This window comes from Phoca vitulina, unplaced genomic scaffold (assembly GCF_004348235.1).
Source record: "Phoca vitulina isolate PV1807 unplaced genomic scaffold, GSC_HSeal_1.0 scaffold50, whole genome shotgun sequence".
Classification (NCBI taxonomy): Eukaryota; Metazoa; Chordata; class Mammalia; order Carnivora; family Phocidae; genus Phoca; species Phoca vitulina.
In genome coordinates this window covers 12062758-12084374 of record NW_022589753.1, presented here as the reverse complement: position 1 = coordinate 12084374, position 21617 = coordinate 12062758, and the positions used below count along the sequence as shown (strand labels likewise).

General features: G+C 42.8%; 1 protein-coding gene across 2 annotated transcripts in view; it reads left to right on the top strand.

Annotated features, from left to right (window-relative positions):
• Positions 1 to 2968: 2968 nt before the first annotated feature.
• CSE1L (chromosome segregation 1 like) overlaps positions 2969 to 21617 on the top strand; it is a 42825-nt gene continuing 24176 nt past the window's right edge. The window contains exons 1-6 of one of the 2 annotated variants that reach the window (XM_032387802.1): positions 2976 to 3108; positions 5643 to 5881; positions 15903 to 15998; positions 18859 to 19001; positions 21180 to 21281; positions 21360 to 21505. In XM_032387802.1, the coding sequence (XP_032243693.1) occupies positions 15914 to 15998; positions 18859 to 19001; positions 21180 to 21281; positions 21360 to 21505 (476 nt within the window). In that variant the 5' untranslated portion in view covers positions 2976 to 3108; positions 5643 to 5881; positions 15903 to 15913. Of the gene's footprint in view, positions 3109 to 5642; positions 5882 to 15902; positions 15999 to 18858; positions 19002 to 21179; positions 21282 to 21359; positions 21506 to 21617 lie in introns of both variants that reach the window. The other variant, XM_032387801.1, reaches the window with a different exon arrangement.

Here is a 21617-nt window from a genome sequence, read left to right as displayed (position 1 = left end):
GTCATGCATTGTTTTTCTGAGGTTCATATTGAACTGGGGGTCCTGTATTTTACTTGCTAAACCTGGCAAACCTGGGTCCTGGGTGGTTCAGTTGGTTAAGCATCTGCCTTCGGCTCAAGTCATGATCCCAGAGTCCTGGGATCAAGTCCTGCATTGGGCTCCCTGCTCAGTGCGGGGAGTCTACTTTTCCCTTTACCCCTCCCCCCTGCTCTCTCTCTCTCACTCTCCCTCTGTCAAATAAATAAATAAAATCTTAAAAAAAAAAAGTGGCAAACCTAAATGTCGAGTTACCAGGTGTGAAGAGTGGGCAATTTCAGACAGGTTGGAAGTCCTCTCTGAGGAGGTGACATTTGAGTGGAATCTGGAGGTACAGACGGACCCAGTTATTCGGGGGTCTAGAAGAGCATTCGGGCAGAGGGAAGGGCAAGTACAAACACTGAGGTGGGAATAAGCTTGGAGCTTGGAAAAACAGAAAGGAAGGCAAGGTGGCTAAGTCGAGTGAGGGTGGAGAGGAGGAAGGAGGAAGGTGATGAGGTCAGACAGGTTGACAGGGGCCAGAACTTGCAGGCTTTGTGGACTGTGATAAGAGATGTTGAATAATTTTACAAAAAAGTTACATCCATGACCCTTTCACTCAAACAGAGCAATTTTTGCATTTTATCTCAGGAATTGCTTTTACATGTTCATAGCCAGGGTGCTGTCAAAGATAAACAAAGTCAGACATTGTTAAAGCAGTAAAAACAGATTTTATTCAGAAACTACTCACAGTGGGGGAGAGAGTTGATTCCGACTGTGCAGAGGTGATTGGGCATTTTATTTTATTTTTTAAGATTTTATTTATTCATTTTGAGAGAGAGAGCATGTGCGTGGCAAAGGGAGAGGGAATCTCAAGCAGACTCCCCACTGAGCGTGGAGCCAGGCATGACCCTGAGATCATGATCTAAACTGAAACCAAGAGTCAGAGGCTTAACTGACTGAGCCACCCAGGCACCCCTGATTGGGCATTTTATTTTTTTATTTATTTTTAAAAAGATTTTATTTATTTATTTGTCAGAGAGAGAGAGTGTGCGCTCACACAAGCAGGGGGAGCCACAGACAGAGGCAGAGGGAGAGAAGTGAGAGAGGAACACAAGCAGGGGGAGTGGGAGAGGGAGAAGCAGGCTCCTGGCTGAGCAGGGAGCCAGATGTGGGACCTGATTCCAGGACCCTGGGATCATGACACGAGCTGAAGTCTGCCGCTTAACTGACTGAGCCACCCAGGCGTCCCTGATTTGGCATTTTAAAGGTGAATGTGGGAGTTGGAGAGTGAGGGCCCAGGTGAAAACTTAAAGCGTTGGTCGGTGTAAATGTCATCAGGCTCACTATGTCTGCTAGCTAGCAATTATCAGGGTTAGGCTCCCATCTGCGCACAGAGACCGAGAAACAGGCCTCACCTTCTTGATGATTATATTTCAAAGGAATGGCTTTCAGGTCATTGAGAAAGACACTCCTGAACTGCAGGAGATACATATACATCTCAGAGGGACAGAAGAAAGATCCACAATTGTAAGTCCTTTTTAGTAAATGCTCTAAGGAAGGGAGGTTGGGGCCTATACCCAGGTGTTGGCTAGAACAAACAGTAAATTCTCCTGGCAGCATTGAACTTTCTCAAGCATTGAACTTTCTCAAGCATGTGTGTGTGTGTGTGTGTGTGTGTGTGTGTGTGTTTGTGTGTGTGTGTGTTGGGGTGGGGGACACTGGGGTCATCCTAGGGTCATGGCCTTATGCTGCTGCTAGAAGCCATGTTCAAATTTGGTCATCTCTTACTGCAGAGGTTTGAACAGAGTCATTATATGCTGAGAGTTCTGCAGGTCTCAGTGCCTATATAATTCTGTGTTCTTATAATATTTGTTTCCTCCAGTGATAACCAAATACATGCCTTTCAGTCCCCAGAGTAGCAAGCTAGCAATTGCAAGGGATGCGCTCTGAAACAGCTGAGCCTCAGCCTGCTGGTGGCTGACACTGAGAGCTGGGATTTCCCTAAGTCCTCTTTGCTTCCTGTCCATTGTCACACTCTATGGATCATAAGATCCTACAGGCTCCACCTCTATAGTACATCCTGAAGCTGTCCACTTGTCTCCATATGCGCTGCTACTCACCTGAGTTCCGAGCCACCACGTCTCTCTTCTGAATGCCTCCAGGCTCCCTGCTTCAAGTTCTTCGCCCCCACCCCCATACAGTCCATCTCCACACAGCAACTGGTGGGCCTCTTAAAGTGTAGATTTGGTGGCCTTCCCCTAATGGATGCACGTGAGAGTGAGACCTAGTCTAAACAGGGCTTATGACGCCTATATCATCGGGCCCCTGCTGGCCTAACTTCATCTCCTGCCTCTCCGCGCTTCATTAAGCCCCAGCCCAGCTCACTCCCGCCTCAGAGCCCAGGCTGTTGGCATCCCCTCCTCCTGGAATGCTCTCCGGGAGGATCTTGACACAGCTGTCTCCTTGTTGAAATTGAGGTCAAGTGTCACTTGTTCAGAGGTCTTCTCTGACCAATCAATGACCTTCCAAGTCACTGCCTGTCATATCACCCTGTTTTATGTTTTCTCGTCGTAGCGCTTATCAAGATCTGAAATGATTTCGTGTATTCCGCCTCTTCCTCTAAAACCTGCGCTCTGCGAGGAGCGGAAAGTTCTCCTCGGTCTGAGAGGCTATGGACCTGACTTTGAGCAGTTCGTTCAACAGTTATAGAAGACCTACTACGTGCCTCACTGCAGCCCTACATCAGACTAGGTCGCACTCCGGCGGCCACTCGCTGAACCCCTGCCCGTTCTCAGGAAAATGGGGATTGTGGTGCCCCAAGCCGCGGTCTGAGCCAAAGGGCATTGTCGCTTGTGACGTCAGCGCAAACACAGAGCCGGTCGCGATTGGCCATCCGAGCTTGGGTGGGGCCTGAGCGCTCCTGGTCCCGCCCCTCGCCTCTTCCCGGCTCACGCATGCGCCCGGGCCGCAGCCTCGCCGCCGCGCCATTTTGCCGGGGTTTGAATGTGAGGCGGAGCGGCAGCAGGGGTGGGTAGTGCCGGCTACAGTTCGCGGCTGAGATTCCCTTCTCCGTTCCCGTATCCCCAAGAGGTGAGGCGCGGGGCGTGCAGGGCCTGGCAGGGTGGTCTCTTGGGACCCCGCTGGGGGAGGGATGCGACGTTTCTGACACTTCGCTGGGAAGCAAAGAACGCGCCTCTGGGCGAGAGCGGAATTTGAGCCCGTGCTTCGGGCGGCGCCCTCGGGCGAGGTCTTTGCCTGCACGGACGGGTCGCGCCTCACCTCGCGGCGTGCCAGGCCTCAGGCCCAAGCCCAGCGGCCCCGGGGCCTGTGAGGGGCGAGGGCCCCCGAGGCGCGGCCTAACGCGAGCCGCCCGAGCGCCCGCCCCTTCCCCCCCCCCAGCGCCGCGCGGATTGGCCGCGCCGCCGCCGGGCAGCTCGGGAAGGCCACCTCTCATTGGTCGCGCCCGCGCGTCCGTCCTCGTCGCGCCGGGCCACCCGCAACGTGAGCGGAGTGCAGTGGCGAGGCCTGTCCGGCGGGGCGGCGGGGCTGCGGGGCCGGAGCCGGAGCCGGCTGCCGCCCAGACGGCCTCTTCCCCGGGACTCACGCTCTGATTGGAAGGGGGACCTTTAACCTCCCTGTGCTTCAGTCTCCCCGACTGTAAATGGGCATCGTGATCTCACTTTGCTGAGTTGTGTGAGGATTACATTCTAGTCCATGCACCTGCCCAGGAATGTAGGGTCTCGCTCTTGGGGGAGACGCGAGAGTGTGGTAGTTCGGAGCATGAGCTTTGGAATTAGAAGGCCTGGGTTCGCTCCAGAGTCGGCCTCCCTGGGAGTGCAGGTTAGGGCTCGTCTCTTCATCCCTCGGAGTCTCCCCATTTCCTTATCCGCAAGTGGGGTTGAAAACAATCTGCCTCGCAAAGTGGCTGTGAGGATCCACGGAGTTATTACCGTGGTTTACAAAGTCCTACCCGAAGTGACCATTGTCTGCCTCTTCCACCCGTCTCTTCTCCTTAGCCACTGTAGCCATACTGCTGACTTTGTTTTCTTAAATGTTCCAAGTTCGTGCCCACCATAGAGCGTTTGGACGTGCCTTTCGTTTGCTTGGAAATTATCAACATCAGAACTTTGCAAGGCTGGCTCCCTGTCCTTTAAGTTTCATGTCCCTTACAGCTTTGACCAACTTCTCTGAGGACTTATTTCTTTCAGCTTTTTACTTAATAGCATTTACTATTAACTAGAATTAGAGTTGTTCATTGTCTTTCTCAACTGCTGGGTTGTAAACTTCAAGAGCAAGGACCTTGCCTGTCTTGTTTACTGCTATATTCTGGTGATGAGTGCTTACCACGTGGTAGATGCCCAAGTGTTGTTATTCCTTGGAGGCATGGGGGGGGTGCTTTTTACTACTCTTGGATCCCACCTGTGTTCTTTTTTTTTTTTTTTTTAAGATTTTATTTATTTATTTGGCAGAGAGAGACACAGTAAGAGAGGGAACACAAGCAGGGGGAGTGGGAGAGGGAGAAGCAGGCTTCCCGCGGAGCAGGGAGCCCGATGCGGGGCTCCATCCCAGGCCCTGGGATCATGACCTGAGCCAAAGGCAGACGCTTAACCACTGAGCCACCCAGGCGCCCCACCTGTGTTCTTTTCTCTTCTCCTGAGCCCCCTCCCCATAGTTGAATTTTTAACCTGTGTGTGTGTCTCCACTTTCTGCACAATTCCTGGGACTCTTGATTGACCTTATCCCTCCAAGACACTTTGACTTCTTTCTATCAATGCAAGGGAGTTTTCTCTTCCCATCTGGTTACTTTGATTTCTGCTACTTGGGGGCTGGGACAGAAGGTTTCCTATAGAGGATCGGATGTGTTTGAGAGCAGTGCTCTAGCTTTGGAGTTAATTTGTTCCTTCATTTAATAACTATAGAGCATCCACTTAATATCTGGGAATACAGTGAAGAAATAAAAATGGACAAGGTCCTTTCCCTTGGGGAGCTTATATGCTAATGGGAGAAAGAAACAGTAATACAAATAAATGAATTAGATAATTTCAGATAGTGACAAGTGACAGAGCCGATGTGACAGATGAAGGCTTCTCTGGGGGCACCTGAATGGCTCAGTCCGTTAAGGGTCCAACTTGATTTCAGCTCAGGTCATGATCTCAAGGTTGTGAGATGGAGTCCCATATTGGGCTCTGTGCTAGGTGTAGAGTTTGCTTAGGATTCTCTCTCTGTCCCTCCCTCTCTCTCCCTCCCCCTCTCTTAAAAAAAAGAAAAGGCTTCTCTGGAGAGGTGACTTTTGAGCTGAGATCAGCCATGGAAGGTTGGGGGGACAGAGCATTGCAGGCAGAGGGAATAGAAAGTAAGTACAAAGACTTGAGGACAGGAATGGACTTAGAATATTGGAATATTGGAGGAAAATCCAGCTTGCTACTGTAGTGTATGAAGAAAGGAGAGGTATCCAGGGGCCAGATCATATAGGGCTTTGTAGACAATGTACAGTTTGGATTTGGTTCTAAGTGGTCTATTCCTGTGATTAGAAAGCAGGGAGGGGGGTTGAGGTGTTGGGGTATGTTCTTGATATGTGTGTGCCAGATAGTTTTCATTCATTGGATCTCTTTCCCTTTCCCCAGATGTAAGGACTCAGGAATGGTTCTCTAATGTGGAGGAAATATCTAAGGAAAAGGCACAGATCTTGGATCAGCTTATGTCACAGATGTCTGTCAGATGGCCTTGGAAAGCAAAGTTTTTATTCCAAAAGTCTTCATCCATAACTGAGGGCCTGTGGGAAGAGGCTAGACTTAGGTCCAGCCATTCATTCAACAAGAAGAACTTGGAATTTAGATAAGTCTCTCATCACTGATTTACTGTGGTACATGTGTTTTCTTTTTTAACTGAATTGGTAGGGATTTCCAAAGATCTGTGGAAAAAGTAACGTATCTCATATAGAAGCAAAATAATGAATTTCACATTTCTAGTTTTAATCATTATTTTAAAATCAATAACACTTTCTACATTTACATTTTGCTAATATTTTAAAGAGTCCTGGTACTTTCACATGTGGCCAAATTAGATAGCTTAATTAGACCTTGATCTTGCCGATATATTGTGAATACCTGTGGAGTATTTTCTAAAGTTACCTGATTTGTCATGCTTTCCCAAATCAGGGCTAAGCTTACAATTTTTTTTAAAGATTTTATTTATTTATTGGAGAGAGAGCACCACACACACGAGTAGGGGGAGGGGGCAGAGGGAGTGGGAGAAGCAGACTCCCTGCTGACCAGGGAGACTGAAGCAGGGCTGGATCCCAGGACCCTGAGATCATGACCTGAACCATAGGCAGACACTTAACCGACTGGTCCACCCAGACACCCCTACCATTTGGTTTTTTAGACATTATCACTAAGGAGATACAAAAAGGGACAGATACTTAGTTCCTTAATTAGTACTAAACTCAAGGATCTGTGTAGTATTTTGACTTTCAGGGATTGTTTCATGCATATTTACATATCCCCATGAGTCCCCTTTTTTTTTTTTTTTTTTAACTTACAAATAGTCCTGCTTAGTACCGGAACTTTGTCATTTTAGTGTCATTCTATCATGTGGTCTTAGAATCAGTTGTCTCCACCTTTTCCTGTAGTCACAGTCAGTTGACCAGAACAAATGTGTAGAATGATGGAAAGTTTTTTTTTTTTTAAGATTTTATTTATTTATTTATTTGAGAGAGAGAATGAGAGAGAGCGAGAGCACATGAGAGGGAGGAGGGTTAGAGGGAGAAGCAGACTCCCCGCTGAGCAGGGAGCCCGATGCGGGACTCGATCCTGGGACTCCAGGATCATGACCTGAGCCGAAGGCAGTCGCTCAACCAACTGAGCCACCCAGGCGCCCTGATGGAAAGTTTTTGATGGAAAAAATCAATCAAGGGAGTGCAGCTTTTGAAAATAGTACAAGAAATACATAGTAGGTACCTATCACTATTGTAAAGCTCTAGGGAGATTGAAGTGAACAAAGCCCCTACAAGAAAGCAAAGTAGTATGCCTTATAAAATTTGGAAATTTGGAACTTGGAAAAATAGAGTAAAGGAATAGAGAGTGACTGAAGAGGGTGCTCTTTTAGATAGGATGGTCCAGGAAGGCATCTCTGAAAAGAGATAACCCTGGAAAGAGATCTGAATGAAGTGGGCAGTGCCAGGCAGCTCTCCAGAGGCAGAGCTGTTCAGGCAGGTGGAACAGTAAGTGCAAAGCCCTGAAACAAAAGTATAAGCACTGGCATATATGAACAGTAATATAGGACAAATTTCAAATTCACTTCTTTCTTGAAAAAGTCTTTTGAATGAACAGAAATTAATTATGGTGGGTAAGTTGTCATTTGTTTATCTTACAGATGTAAGAGTTCCCATGTTAAGTTGGGGCTCCTCATAACTGATCCTCAAAGAATAGTCTCTAATACACACTGGGAACTCCTGTTTTCGCTAGTTGACTGACATATTGACTCATCCTTTAGTTCATTCAACAAATGCTTACTGTGTATCTCCTGTGTGCCAGGCAATGGTAAAGTCCTGGGCTTACAGAGACAAGACATACAAAGTCCCTGCCATAAGGAGCTTACAGTAAGGATAACAAGTATATCAAAGATAATTCAGATGATGGTTACTGCTATTAATAGTGTAATGGGAACAAGGTAGATGATAATGGTGGAAGGCCCTTTTGAGGAGTTGACAGTGGGCTGACAGCTAAATGATACCCAATATCAAATTAGAAGGAAGAGCATTATTACAGCATGGAGAACTGTCTTGGCTGGTTCATGCAACAGAGGGAAGGCTTTTGTGGCTTGAACTTAGAGCCAAAAAGAAGCCAAAAGAAGGTAAATGAAGTTGACAGGTTACAGATTGCATGGGACTCTACCATGGTAAAGAGTAGAATTTTTTTTTTTTTAAGATTTATTTTAAAGAGAGAGAAAGAGTGTGCACACTAGAGAGAGTGCACACCTTTGGGGGGAGGGGTAGAGGGAGAAAATCTCAAGCAACTCAAGCAAACTCCCCGCTGTGGAGCCCGACTTGGGGCTCGATCTAATGACCCATGAGATCGTGACCTGAGCCCGTATCACAAGTCGGTCACTTAACCAACTGAGCCGCCCCAAGGGTTTGGATTTTTAATATAGATAATTATGAGGAATATAAGAGATTTTAGCTGAGATATGTATAGTGCTTTAAGAACATAATGAAGAACGTTAGTTGGGTGCCTGGGTGGCTCAGTCCATTGAGCCGTTGGTTCTTGATTTCTGCTCGACATGATCTCAGGGTCCTGGGATCAAGCCCTGTGTGGGGCTCCGAGCTCAGTGAGGAATCTGCTTAAGGATTCTTTCTGTTCCTTTCCCTCTGCCCCCTCCTCTGCTCACAAGCATGCGCGCTCTCTTTCTGTCCCTAAAATAAATAAATCTTAAAAAAAAAAAAAAAGAAAGTTAGTGAAATGCAGAATTACTGAGGAGTGTATTAAATTCAACAGAATAGGGGCTCCTGCATGGCTCAGTCAGTTAAGCGTCGGACTCTTGATCTTGGTTGGCTCAGGTGTTGATCTCAGGGTCATGAGAGCCTGCTTAAAAAATCAGTAAATAAAGGATATTAAAAAAAAAACCCTCAAAATAGATCCAATTAATCTCTGTAATCCTCCCAATACACACAGTTTCTAACATGCTGCCTTGAATAAATGTCAAAAGGTAGAACAAATTTGTGTGGCAAAGAAAGACAAGGGTTTTTTGGTTTTTTGGGGTTTTTTTTAGCTTACATACACTGATGTAGATGATTTTGCTTGGCAACAGCAAACTTTCATGATTTCATAACAGATTGAGCAATCAACACAAAGAATGGGAAAGGAATTGATTAAATCATTACTTTCCAAAGTGTTTTTGTTTTGCTTTGTTTTTTAATATTCATTTGGGGGAGAGAGTGAGCAAGAGAGAGAGAGCACACGAGCAGGGGCAGAGGGAGAGGGAGAAGCAGACTCCCCCGCTGAGCAGGGAGCCTGACACAGGACTTGATCCCAGGCTGGGATCATGACCTGCACCAAAGGCAGACACTTAACTGACTAAGCCACCCAGGCACCCCTTTCCGAAGTTTTATATAATAAAGTAGTTCTGTGGCCAAGTAATGGGGGGGGAACTCTGGATTAAACAACATTAAACTGATAATTTACTGTTTGAGTTCCTGAAACCTTTAAGGGAATATAATGTGTAGCATTTTCCAAACTTTTTTTTTTTTTTTTTTGAGATTTTATATTTAAGGGCTGGCTGGCTGGCTCAGTCAGAGGAGCATGTGACTCTTGATCTCAGGGTTGAGTTTGAGACCCACGCTAGGTGTGGAGATTGCTTAAAAATAAAATTTTTAAAAATCTTAAAAAAAATTTTTTGTTAAGAAATCTTTATATCCAACTCAAAACCACAAGATCAAGAGTCGCCTGCCAGCCAGGCACCCCTGCGTTTTCCAAAGTTTTGATATAAAACCCAGAAAGGGTAGCCTCTCAATAAATTGTGTGTATGTTTGAGTGGTACTTGATATTCATGCCATAGAGTGGTTTGCACTGGGTCAAAGGAAGTGAATGGATAGGTGGAGGAATCTCCTAAATAAGAATATTGGCTTCCCTTATGATAAAAACATCTTCCAGTTAAAGGAAAAGACTAGTAAGGAGAATACGGATAGTTTCAAACAAATCATTCTCCTTAAAAGTTTGTAGTTTCTGGCTGTGGAGGGTTATGCTGCACAAGCATAGTATTAGCTATAGCCCTTATCTATAGCGTTAGCTAACCCCCCCCCCCCCCCCAGATGTCCTTTCTCTTGCTATCCCCAATGTTTCCACTCTAGTTCAGTCCCCTGTCATTATTATTTCCCCCTGAGAGATAGCCTTGGTTAGTAGGAAGAGAGTAGACTTTTATAGAGTCAGACTGATCTGTTGAATCTAATTTTTATTAACTATGTGACTTGGGGCAAGTTAATCTCTCTGAGTCTCCTTGTATATAAAATGGTTATTATATGAAATGATATAAACCATACAAAACATCTGTCATTGTGCCCTTCCCCCCCATTTAAAAAAAAAAGTGTCCTAACACATCTTCACTGTTCTTCTCAACTCCATTCTGGAAACATTGCCAGCCCAAAGTTCATCTACTCCACTTTCATTAAGTTTTGACTCATTTCAAAAAACCTTTGGTGACTTCCTATTGTACACTAAATCATGAAACTCTTCAGCTAAATATTGAGGAACCTATATGATATGATCTTAGCCTCCAATTCCTTTATTCTCCAAAGGAGCTATGTACTCTTCCTGTCTGTTAACTTTGCTCACACTAGTTCTTGTATGAGATGGGTCTTCATTCTACTTTGCCTTTCCAGTTCTATGTATCTTTCCTCTTTTTTATTTTTAATATTTTATTCATTCATTTTGAGAGAGTGAGCGAGAAAGAGTGAGGGAAGTGGGAGGGGGACGGGAAGAGGGAGAAGCAGACTCCTTGCTGAGCAGGGAGCCCAGCATGGGGCTCGATCCCAGGACTCCAGGATCATGACCTGAGCTGATGGCAGATGCTTAACTGACTGAGCCACCCAGGTGCCCTTCTGTGTATCTTTCAAGTTGAGCTAAAGACAGCCTCTTGGACATCTTGGCCCACATGCAAATGTAGGCCAAGTGACTCGCTTATTAACTTCCTAGCTGTTCAGTTACTGTCTGTGATTCATTTGGCACCTCTACTGCAGAGGACAAATGTGTTTCAGGGTTTCTTTTTGGATGCAACATTCCTGAGGGGTGTGGGGTAGCACTCTGCAATCAAACACATTAGTATTTCTTAAATAAAACAAATTTATATACTAAGTGAGATACTTTATTTATAGCCTCAGGCAGTTTGGGCCAGGTTTTGCTGCCGAATGAGTTTGTTACAAACTTTAAAAAAACAACAACAAACCTGTCAGGGGCACCTGGGTGGCTCAGTCGACTCTTGATCTCAGCTCAGGGTTGTGAGTTCAAGCCCAGCATTGGGCTCCATGCTGAGCGTGGAGACTGCTTAAAAAAAAAAAAAAACACACAACAACAACTTTCAGTTTTAGACTTTAGGATTTCAGAACTGCAGGAAAGGGATTATGGGTCTGTAGTTGGCATAGCAGTTGAAGTGTCTTGTCTTCCAGCTAATATGTAAGCTCCTTTGAGAGCCTGAATTTAATTACCTTTGACAGAATCATTTTAAAAATACAATAAAAGGGGCACCTTGGTGGCTCAGTTGGTTGTGTCTGCCTTCAGCTCAGGTCATGATTCCAGGGTCCTGGGATCGAGCCCTGCATCCAGGCTCCCTGCTCAGCAGGGAGTCTGCTTCTCCCTCTGTCTCTCCCCTCTGGCTTGTGCTCGCTCTCTCACTCTCTCAAATAAATAAAATCTTAAAAAATAAAATAAAATTTTAATAACTTTCTGATTGCAAGTGTGATACAGTAGTTGTGGGGTATTAGGAAAATCTAGAAGAATATGAAAAGAACAAAAATGTCCATTGTTCATCACATGGACATTACTGCTGTTTACATTTTGAAGTGTATTTTTAGTTTTTCTATATAGTGTGGTATGTGTAAATTTTTTTAAAGATTTTATTTTTAAGTAACCTCTGTACCCAATGTGGGGCTCGAACTTAAAACTCCCAAGATCAAGAGTTGCATGCTGGGGCGCCTGGGTGGCTCAGTCGGTTAAGTGACTGCCTTCGGCTCAGGTCATGATCCTGGAGTCCCGGGATCGAGTCCCATGTGGGGCTCTCTGCTTGGCGGGGAGTCTGCTTCTCCCTCTGACCCTCCCCCCTCTCATTCTTTCTCTCTCTATCATTCTCTCTCTCTCAAAAATAAATAAAATTTAAAAAAAAAAAAAAAAAGAGTTGCATGCTGTACCAACTGAACCAGCCTGGTGCCCCTAAATATTTTTCACATAATTTGAATTGTGGTGTATTTGAGCTTTTTCCACTTAGCTTTATTACATTTTACAAAAATTATTACATACTTAATTTTTTTTCTTCTTTGTCATAGAAGCCCCAGATTAAGTTTGGTGCATGGTTGCCCTGAGAAGGCTATATTTCCCTGGGTTCCCTGGGAGCTAGTGCAGTTTTAGGGGTGCCTGGGTGGCTCGGTTCGGTTAAGCCCCTGACTCTTGATTTTGGTTCAGGTCATGATCTCAGGGTCATGAGATCAAGCCCTGTTTCAGCTTGTGCTGGGCGTGGTGCATGCTTAAGATTCTCTCTCTCCCTCTCCCCCACCCTCTCTTTCTCTGAAAAAAAGAAGTGCAGTTTTTAAAAAATAGCTTTATTGAACTATAACTTACTGTGAATTCATTTTAAGTGTACTTTTTGGTAAGTGTCATTAATTTTACACAGTTGTGCATCCATCACCATACTCATACCATGGTTTTAGACCATTTTTATTGTCCCCAGAAAGTTCTGTTGTTTTGCATTTAATTTTATCTACTCACCAAGAACTCGGCGATCACAACGTCCTATTTTATAGAGTTCTCAAGATTTTTTGTTTATGGGGAATGATGTGTGCGCACACTCTTGTAATTTATACATATGTGCTATTTCTTCTGTGTTTCTTAGCTTTATGTTGTCACTTATGTTTAGCTTTTAATTTGTAATATATTAGATGTGAATTTTTTTGGTCAATGGCAGTGTATTCTGTGATTTACGTTTGGTGTTGTTTACGCTTTGAATATTTAATAAAGTAGTTGCTTCTTTATTGAGATATAAAGATACAATTGACATATTACCATTAGGTTTGGGTGTACAACATAATAATTGTATATATTGTGAAATGATCACAGTAAGTCTAGTTAATATCCATCACTACACATAATTACAGATTTTTTTTTGGTCATCAGAACTTTTTTTTTAAAAGTAGGCTCCACACCCAACATGGGGCTTGAACTCATAACCCTGAGATCAAGAGTTGCGTGTTCTGACTGAGCCAGCCAGGTGTCCCTTATATTACTAACTGTAGTCACTGTGCTGTACATTATATCCTCATGGCTTACTTACTTTATAACTAGAATTTTGTATCTTTTGACCCCCTTCACCCATTTCGTGCACCTCTAACCCCCCACCAATTGGTTCTCTGTATCTATGAGCTCTGGTGTGGGGGTTTTTTTTGTTTTAATTTAATTTTATTTTTTAAGATTTTATTTATTTATTTGGCAGAGAGAGAGAGTACAAGAAGGGGGAGTGGCAGGAAGAGGGAGAAGCAGGCTCCCGCAGAGCAGGGAGCCCGACATGGGGCTCGATCCCAGGATGCCAGAATCATGACCCGAGCTGATGGCAGATGCTTAACCAGCTGAGCCACCCAGGCGCCCCTTGTTTTAATTTTAAATTCTACATATAAGTGAGATCATATGGTATTTGTCTCTCTCTGACTTAATTCACTTAGCATAATGCCCTGAAGGTCCTCCAGGGCATATGGCTGGCTCAGTCAGTAGAGCATGTGACTCTTGATCTGAGGGGTTGTGAGTTAAAAGTCCATATTGGGCATGGAGCCTACTTTAAAAAAAGTCCATCCATTTTGTCACAAGTGGCAGGATCTCCCTTTTTTATGGCTGAATAATATTCCATTATGTACACATATTCGGTTTCTTTTATCCATTTATCCATTGGTGAACATTTATAAAGGTTATTTCCATGTCTGGGCTGTTGTAAGTAATGATGCGGTGAACATATGGGTACAGATATCTTTTTGAGTTTGTGCTTTCATTTCCTTTGGATAAATACCAGAAATGGAATTTCTTTCTAATTGAGAGCGAACCGAGAGAGCACGAGTAGAGCTGCAGAGGGAGAGAGCGAAGCAGGCGCCCCCTGAGCAGGGAGCCTGTTGTGGGGCTCGATCCCAGGACCCTGGGATCATGACCCGTGCCGAAGGCAGATGCTTAACCGACTGAGCCACCCAGGTGCCCCAAGATTTTTTTTTTTTTTTTAGATTTTATTTATTTATTTTGACAGAGACGCAGCGAGAGAGGAAACACAAGCAGGGGGAGTGGGACAGGGAGAAGCAGGCTCCCCACAGAGCAGGGAGCCCGACATGGGGCTCGATCCCAGGACCCCGGAATCATGACCCGAGCTGAAGGCAGACGCTTAACGACTGAGCCACCCAGGCGCCCCCAAGATTTTACATATTTATTTGAGAGGGAGAGAGTGTGCATGCAGCGACAGGAGTGGGGGGTGGGAGGGCAGAGGTGGAGGGAGAGGAACAAGCACACTCCCAGCTGAGCGCAGAGCTGGAGGCGGGGCTGGATCCCATGACCCTGAGATCAGGACCCAGACTTGAGTCAAAACCAAGAGTTCGACACTCAACCACCTGAGCCACCCAGGTACCCCCAGAAGTGGAATTTCTGGATCATATGGTAGTTCTGTTTTTAATTTTTTGAGGAACCTCCACACAGTTTTCCATAATGACTGCACCAATTTACATTCCCACTGTCAGTGCACAAGCTTTCCCTTTTCTGCACATCCTTGCCAACACTTGTTATTTCTTATCTTTTTGATGACAGCCATTCTAACAGGAATGAGGTGAAGTCTCATTGTGGTTTTGGTTTGCATTTCCCTGATGGTTAGTGATGTTGAGAACCTTTGCATGTACCTGTAGGCCATCTGTATGTCTCAGAAAAATGTTCAAATCCTCTGCCCATTTTTAAATTTTATTTATATATATAAAAAAAATATTTATATAATTTTTATTTTTTTGCTTTTTGAGTTGTGTGGGGTTTTTTTTATTTTTTATTATTTATTTATTTATTTTTTAAAAGATTTTATTTATTTATTTGAGAGAGAGAATGAGATAGAGAGAGCATGAGACGGGGGAGGGTCAGAGGGAGAAGCAGACTCCCTGCCGAGCAGGGAGCCCGATGCGGGACTTGATCCTGGGACTCCAGGATCATGACCTAAGCCGAAGGCAGTCGCTTAACCAAATGAGCCACCCAGGCGCCCTGAGTTGTGTGGGTTTTTAGTATATTTTGGATATTAACCTCTTATCAGATATATAATTTGCAAATAATAGCTTCCATTGGTAGGCCACATTTTTCATTTTGTTGATGGTTTCCTTTGCTGTGCAGAAGCTTTTTTTTTAAGGTTTGATTTATTTATTTGAGAGAGAGCACAAGCAGGGGGAGTAACAAAAGGAGAGGGAGAAACAGGCTCCCTGCTGAGCAGGACCCTGGCATCATGACCTGAGCCGAAGGCAAGACGCTTAACCGACTGAGCCACCCAGGCGCTCCTGTGCAGAAGCTTTTTAGTTTGATGTAGTCCTACTTGATTATCTTATTTGCTTATCGAAAGTTGCTTTTTAATCATAATCACAGCTGTCATCTTCTGAATCCCAGAATTCTCTCCCCAGGTGCAAATTCTCAGCATCTGGTTTGTCAATCCTTGTGATTGCATGTTGTACACAAAGAAATTTATTCTAGTTTCTTTAATCTTAGAACTCTTTATGGGATCCTTATTTACTGCTTAAAATTGTAATTTCTCATGGTGGACCTTAACAAAAAAAAGTTCCTAGTGAGTCTTTTTTTAAACCCCTTGTTTGCCCTTTTTTTTTTTTAGCATTAAATCTGATAAACTTTGTGGTGACTTTGATCAATTCTTCACCTTTGTTTTTCTGTGCCTCTTTTTGGCTTTTTGGTATGTTTTTCTTCTTCATCTCAAAATTAGCTCACCATTGTCTCAGAAAAGTCCATCTTATCTTCTGGAACCTTGCCTCAGCTGAGTCAGGCTTATAGCCCGTACCTTAAAACATAACAAATGGATGACTTTCAGAGAGGGGAAGACCCATAGTATAAAAGTATTCTTTTATGTAAATCATTGTATCCCAATGTGACCAATTTACCAAAGCTCATTTTTTGTTTTAGGTTCTCTGGCAATGGAGCTCAGTGATGCAAATTTGCAAACACTAACAGAATACTTAAAGAAAACTCTTGATCCTGATCCTGCCATCAGACGTCCAGGTAAAGAGAATGTTTTGTGGTTTGATTTATTCTTTAAGGACAGGTGATGAAAACCTTTGCATAATCTATCTGTATTTGTAAATTGAAAAAAAAAAAAAAAGATTTAACACTTGATTCTGGGGCATAGTTTTTCATTCTCTACCTGTAAAGTGTGTGGTTGGCTGCTTACAGCTGCTATAACATATGTTGGGGTGTTTTTGGTTTGGTTTTGTTTTTTGAGTAAAGTAGCTTTTACTTGGCATTTTCTGGGATTAAAAAGTACTAGTATGTTTAGAATGCTTTGTCCTGTCACCTTTCTGAAAATCCCCACACCTGCCTGTTTTAGAAATATAATAATTAGGGCACAGAGATGAGAGTTAATTGCTTAAAAAGTGATTAAATGAATTAAACTAGGTAATGAGATGCAGTCTCTTAATCCCCATGTTGGGTTTGATTTAATTAATACGTTTTAAGACCTAGGGTTCCTCCCTCCTGTATTTGACCAGTTTCTGTTAGAAACTTTAGTGGTAGCTTAGAATTGTAAACTCAGATGCCCACAGGACTCAAATGTGAAGGTAAAAATGAGGGAGGCAGGTGAAGTGAGGATTGGTAATTTCATGTGACTTATATGCCTTGGTTAAGGGCCTTTAGAACAAGCTAACTGGGGGATTCAAACCACTTTTGCAAGATCAGATTTCCAGCTTTGTTGGAAAAATAAAAGACATTTCTGTGAAGTGTCGTCATTTTTAAATGATAATTTGAAATACCATGAAACCAAGCAAACCCTCCTTCTGAGGGCCGGATGTGTCTTGTGGGTGGGTAGCCAATTGATGATTCTCGATGTGAGCCATATTAACTAGGTATCAGCCTGCTTCTTCAGAACTTACTAATGTGCATGCTCACAAAGAGGATTTTGGAACGCCTCCACAAAGACACAAGTGGATGTGTGTGTGTGTTGCAGTTATATATTATATATAATAAATAGAATTGTAAACATGTTAATGCATCCATTCTATTCTAGAATAGTTTGTGATTTCTGAGAGGGAGAATTGTGGCTTTTCTCATTAGTGCTTAAAAAGGTAACGTGTTCTTGGAGGAAGGGAAATTAATGGCTCTAATCTTCTTAGACTTTCCCAGAAAGCCTCTGCAAACCCTGTCTATTAAAAATTATTTTTAATAATTTTGTCTTTGTAAGGCAAGGGTGTTACTGTTTTATGAATTCAGGACAGAGTGTAGGAATAAATTGATGAATGAGTTATGAACATAGCATTTCTCAGGGATTGGTACTAGACCAACTCAATGTTTCTAGAAAATGATCTGGAGGTTGAAATGTGTAGTACAGATACCACTATGCTCCCTTGGTTTTTGTGATGAGACTGGTCCAGATGAACTGGAAGACATTTTTGAGGCTACTTGAGTGTGTAGAAACATGTCTGTGTGAATATTCTGTGAGCAAGTTGAAGGAAATGAACACAGACAGAAATAATTCGACTTAAACTCATGAGACTTCTTTAAGGATATTGATTACAATTTAAGAAAGAGACCTGGCGATCTATATGGGCTTTCCCCCAGATCATGGATCTAGTGTGTTGCCCTGTGTGCAGTGCTAACCACTGAGAGGAAACAACCAAAGCCTTCCAGACTCCTGCAAAACCATAGTGTGTCCTCTCCTGAAAAACATTTTTCAGTTTAGCCCTCCTCGTCTTTTAAGAAAGATATGATGGACACAAAGCAGGGAAGATTTGAGGATGGGTATCAAACTCTTGGGACTCAGTTCAGAAAGAAGAGAGATATTAAATCATAATATTGTAGAAAATAATAGATGCTAATGGCAGATCTTTTCAATGAAGTTTATGAAGACATGCTATAAACCTTCACTTGTGTGATCAGTAAACTTTGGAGAGTTCCTTTTTTTTTTTTTAAGGTTTTATTTAGGGAGGCCTGAGTGGCTCAGGTCATGATCCCAGGGTCCTGGGATCGAGTCCTGCATCAGGCTCCTTGCTCAGCAGGGAGCCTGCTTCTCCCTCTGCCTGCAGCTCCCCCTGCTTGTGCTCTCTGTCTCTGACAAATGAATAAGGTCTTAAAAATATATATATATTTTATTTATTTTACGAGAGAGCGAGTGAGCACGCAAGCACAGAGGGAGAGGGAGAAGCAGACTCCTGATGAGCAGGGAGCCTGATGCGGGGCTTTATTTTAGAAGGAGCGTGTGCATAGGGGCTGGGTGGAGGGGCAGAGAATCTCAAGCAGACTCCCCACTGAGTGCAGAGCCTGGCACAGGGCTCTATCTAATGACCCTGAGATCATGACCTGAGCCAAAATCAAGAGTCAGATGCTTAACTGACTGAGCTACCCAGGCACCCCTAAACCTAGGAGACTTCTTATCCCTAAGTGTGGTAGGAGTTGAAAATATGTGGGTAAAATCTTCGAATAATTTTTTGCTCATACTGGAAATGTTTAGTTCAAGAAGAAAACTGAGGGCTAGTGTGACAGAATAAGGACTGGACTAAAACTTTCTCAGTGATGAAATCTTCTAGCTGTGTGATCTTAGACAAGTTACCTAACTCAGGGGCCTTGTATTTATTTATTCATTAATTCATTTATTTATTTATTTAAAGATTTTATTTCACAGAGAGAGCACAAGCAAGGGGAGCTGCAGAGGGAGAGGGAGAAGCAGGCTCCCCACTGAGTAGGGGAGCCCGATGTGGGGCTCGATCCCAGTACCCTGGGATCACACCCTGAGCTGGAGGCAGACGCTTAACCGACTGAGCCACCGAGGCGCCCCGATTTTTTGATGCTTTTAATTAGAGATCTACATAGATATAAAATGGAAGGACTTGGTTATAATGTCAAATCTTCTAACATGGAAATTCTTTTACAGCTGAGAAGTTTCTTGAATCTGTAGAAGGAAATCAGAACTACCCACTCTTGCTTTTAACATTGCTGGAAAAGTCCCAGGATAATGTTATCAAAGTTTGTGCCTCAGTAACATTCAAGAACTATATTAAAAGAAACTGGAGAATTGTAAGTATTTTGTGAACACATGGTCTAATAACCTGTATGTTTATAAGATTTATATGTAATGCTCCTGAAAGATTCAGACACAGATTAAAGATAAATAGAACCCTCTTCAACAAAATACTAGCAGATCAAACCTAAAAACGTGTAAAAAGAATTACACACCATGACCAAGTGGGATTTATCCCAAGGATGCAAGGCGGGTTCAGCATTCAGAAATCAGTTAATGTAATCCTGTTAATAAACTGACAAAAGAAAAATCACATGATAATATCAGTAGCTACAGAAAAGGCATTTAACAAGATCCTGCGCCCATCTGTGATAAAACTGTCAGTAAACTAGGAATAAAAGAGAACTTTCTTAACTTGGTAAAGACTATGTACAAACAACCTAGAGCTAATATCCTACTTAATGGTGAGAAACTTGGAGCTTTTCCACTAAGATCAGGTACAAAGGAAAGATGTCCCCTCTTCTAACTTCTCAACATTGTATTGGAAGTCCTTGCTGATGGAATAAGAAGAGGAAGTAAAAGGTATTACTGACTGGGAAGGAAGACCTAAAACTATTTTTATTCACAGATGACATGAGTGTCTATATAGGAATTCTGAAAGACTTGGCAAAAATTAAACAGGATGCTTTCCCAAAGTTCCATTGTTTCATGTGAGTTCATATAGATTACTTGACCTTCCTAACCCAGGTTGCTAGAGTGTGAGACTTGGCTTTTGCCTCCATTATGGTTGAATTTAAACGTTAGTGCATTGTCAACTGAAGAGACATTGTGTGGGAAGATACACAACCTTACTGAATAATTGAAGCAGTTTCTCCCGTGGATGGGAAAAAAATTAAATACAGTAGAAAAACCGCATTAAATATGTTAAAAATTTGTAGAATGCAAAATAATTTAGATTTGGAGTTTTTGATAAGGGATATAGAAATATATGCTAATTTTAAGGCATTGTAGTACAAGTTTATTTTTTAATTTAAATTTTTTTTAAAAGATTTTATTTATTTGAGCGAGAGAGAGAGCACAAGCAGGGGGAGTGGCAAGCAGAGGGAGAGGGAGAAGCAGACTCCCCGCTGAGCAGGGAGCCCGATGAGGGGCTCGATTCCAGGACCCTGGGACCATGACCTGAGCCAAAGGCAGCCACTTGACTGAGACACCCAGGCGCCCCTGTACTGCAAGTTTAATGAGTGGTATAAAATTAGAAATTAAGAAATTAAGGTATTTTCCCTACCTTAGGACAGTGGTTCTTAATGGGGGGTAATTTTGCCCACAGAGATCTTTGGAGCCATTTTGGTTGTCACAGGTAGGGGCAGGGAGAGTTACTGCCATCTAGTGATAGAAACCAGGGATGCTGCTAACTATCCTACAGTGTACAGATCCATTCTCATAACAAAGATTTGGGCCCAGAATGCCAGTAATGCTAAGGTTGAGGAAACCTTGGCTTAGGATAAAGAAAAAAAATGAGAATTGTTTTGAAGTGATAGCAGTAATGAAATTTAGAAAGTATTAAGGTTGACAAAAATGGTCAGTTTTTCTAAAATGTCAACTTTAAATCTGGCTAGATATTTATTTAGAATTCTTCTTTTGTCTTCATTTCGTGAAAGAGTTTAAGAAGTAGTAAATACTGTTTTTAAGCTTATGTAGTCAAGTATTAACTTCATGTCGTGAAGAAGCAGCTGGAAAATCAGAATGTTTAAACATCCATCCCTCTACTTGCAGACATGCTAGCCCTCTTCCTTTCTCTTGATTTGTAAAACTAGTGAGACTTCCAGAACCTTTTTGAGTGATTTGTCCTGGATGTATTTAAATTGGTAATGGTCAAGAAGTTTTCATTGAAAAGACCTCTAACCTAAGGTGAGAGTCAGATCGACGCTTTTGAAGATGAATGTGGGCTAGGCAGTGTAGATCCATAAAGATTTTCACCACATGTTCTGATAAGTTTACATTTAGAACTGAGATTCTTAATTGGCATCAGGGAATGTATATTTTTCTGCAGAAGAGTTTATGCTTTCATCAGATTATTGAAGGAATCTGTGACCCATTCATGTAGAGGGAAGGCCCTGACTTTATGGTTTTCTTAGAAAACCAGAAAAAAAAAGAAATGGTTCTATTTTCTCTATAAACCCATAAGGTCATAGATATAGACTTTATGTTACTTGCTATTGATGTTTTGCTTTTAGGTTGAAGATGAACCAAACAAAATTTGTGAAGCTGACCGAGTAGCCATTAAAGCCAACATAGTGCACTTGATGCTTAGCAGCCCAGAGCAAATTCAGAAGCAGGTAATGTAAGGCCCAACTGTTTAATGAGGAGCCTTGTTTGTGGAACTGTCATCTAATTAATCTTTTTCCTCCCCCCAGTTAAGTGATGCTATTAGCATTATCGGCAGAGAAGATTTCCCTCAGAAATGGCCTGACTTGTTGACAGAAATGGTGAATCGGTTTCAGAGTGGAGATTTCCATGTTATTAATGGAGTCCTTCGTACAGCACATTCTTTATTTAAAAGGTATTGATAAATTCATACTTCTTGTTTTAAAGATTTTATTTTTTTTAAGATTTTATTTATGTAGAGCGTGAGTGTTGGGGGAGGGGCAGAAGGAAAGGGAGAGAGAATCTCA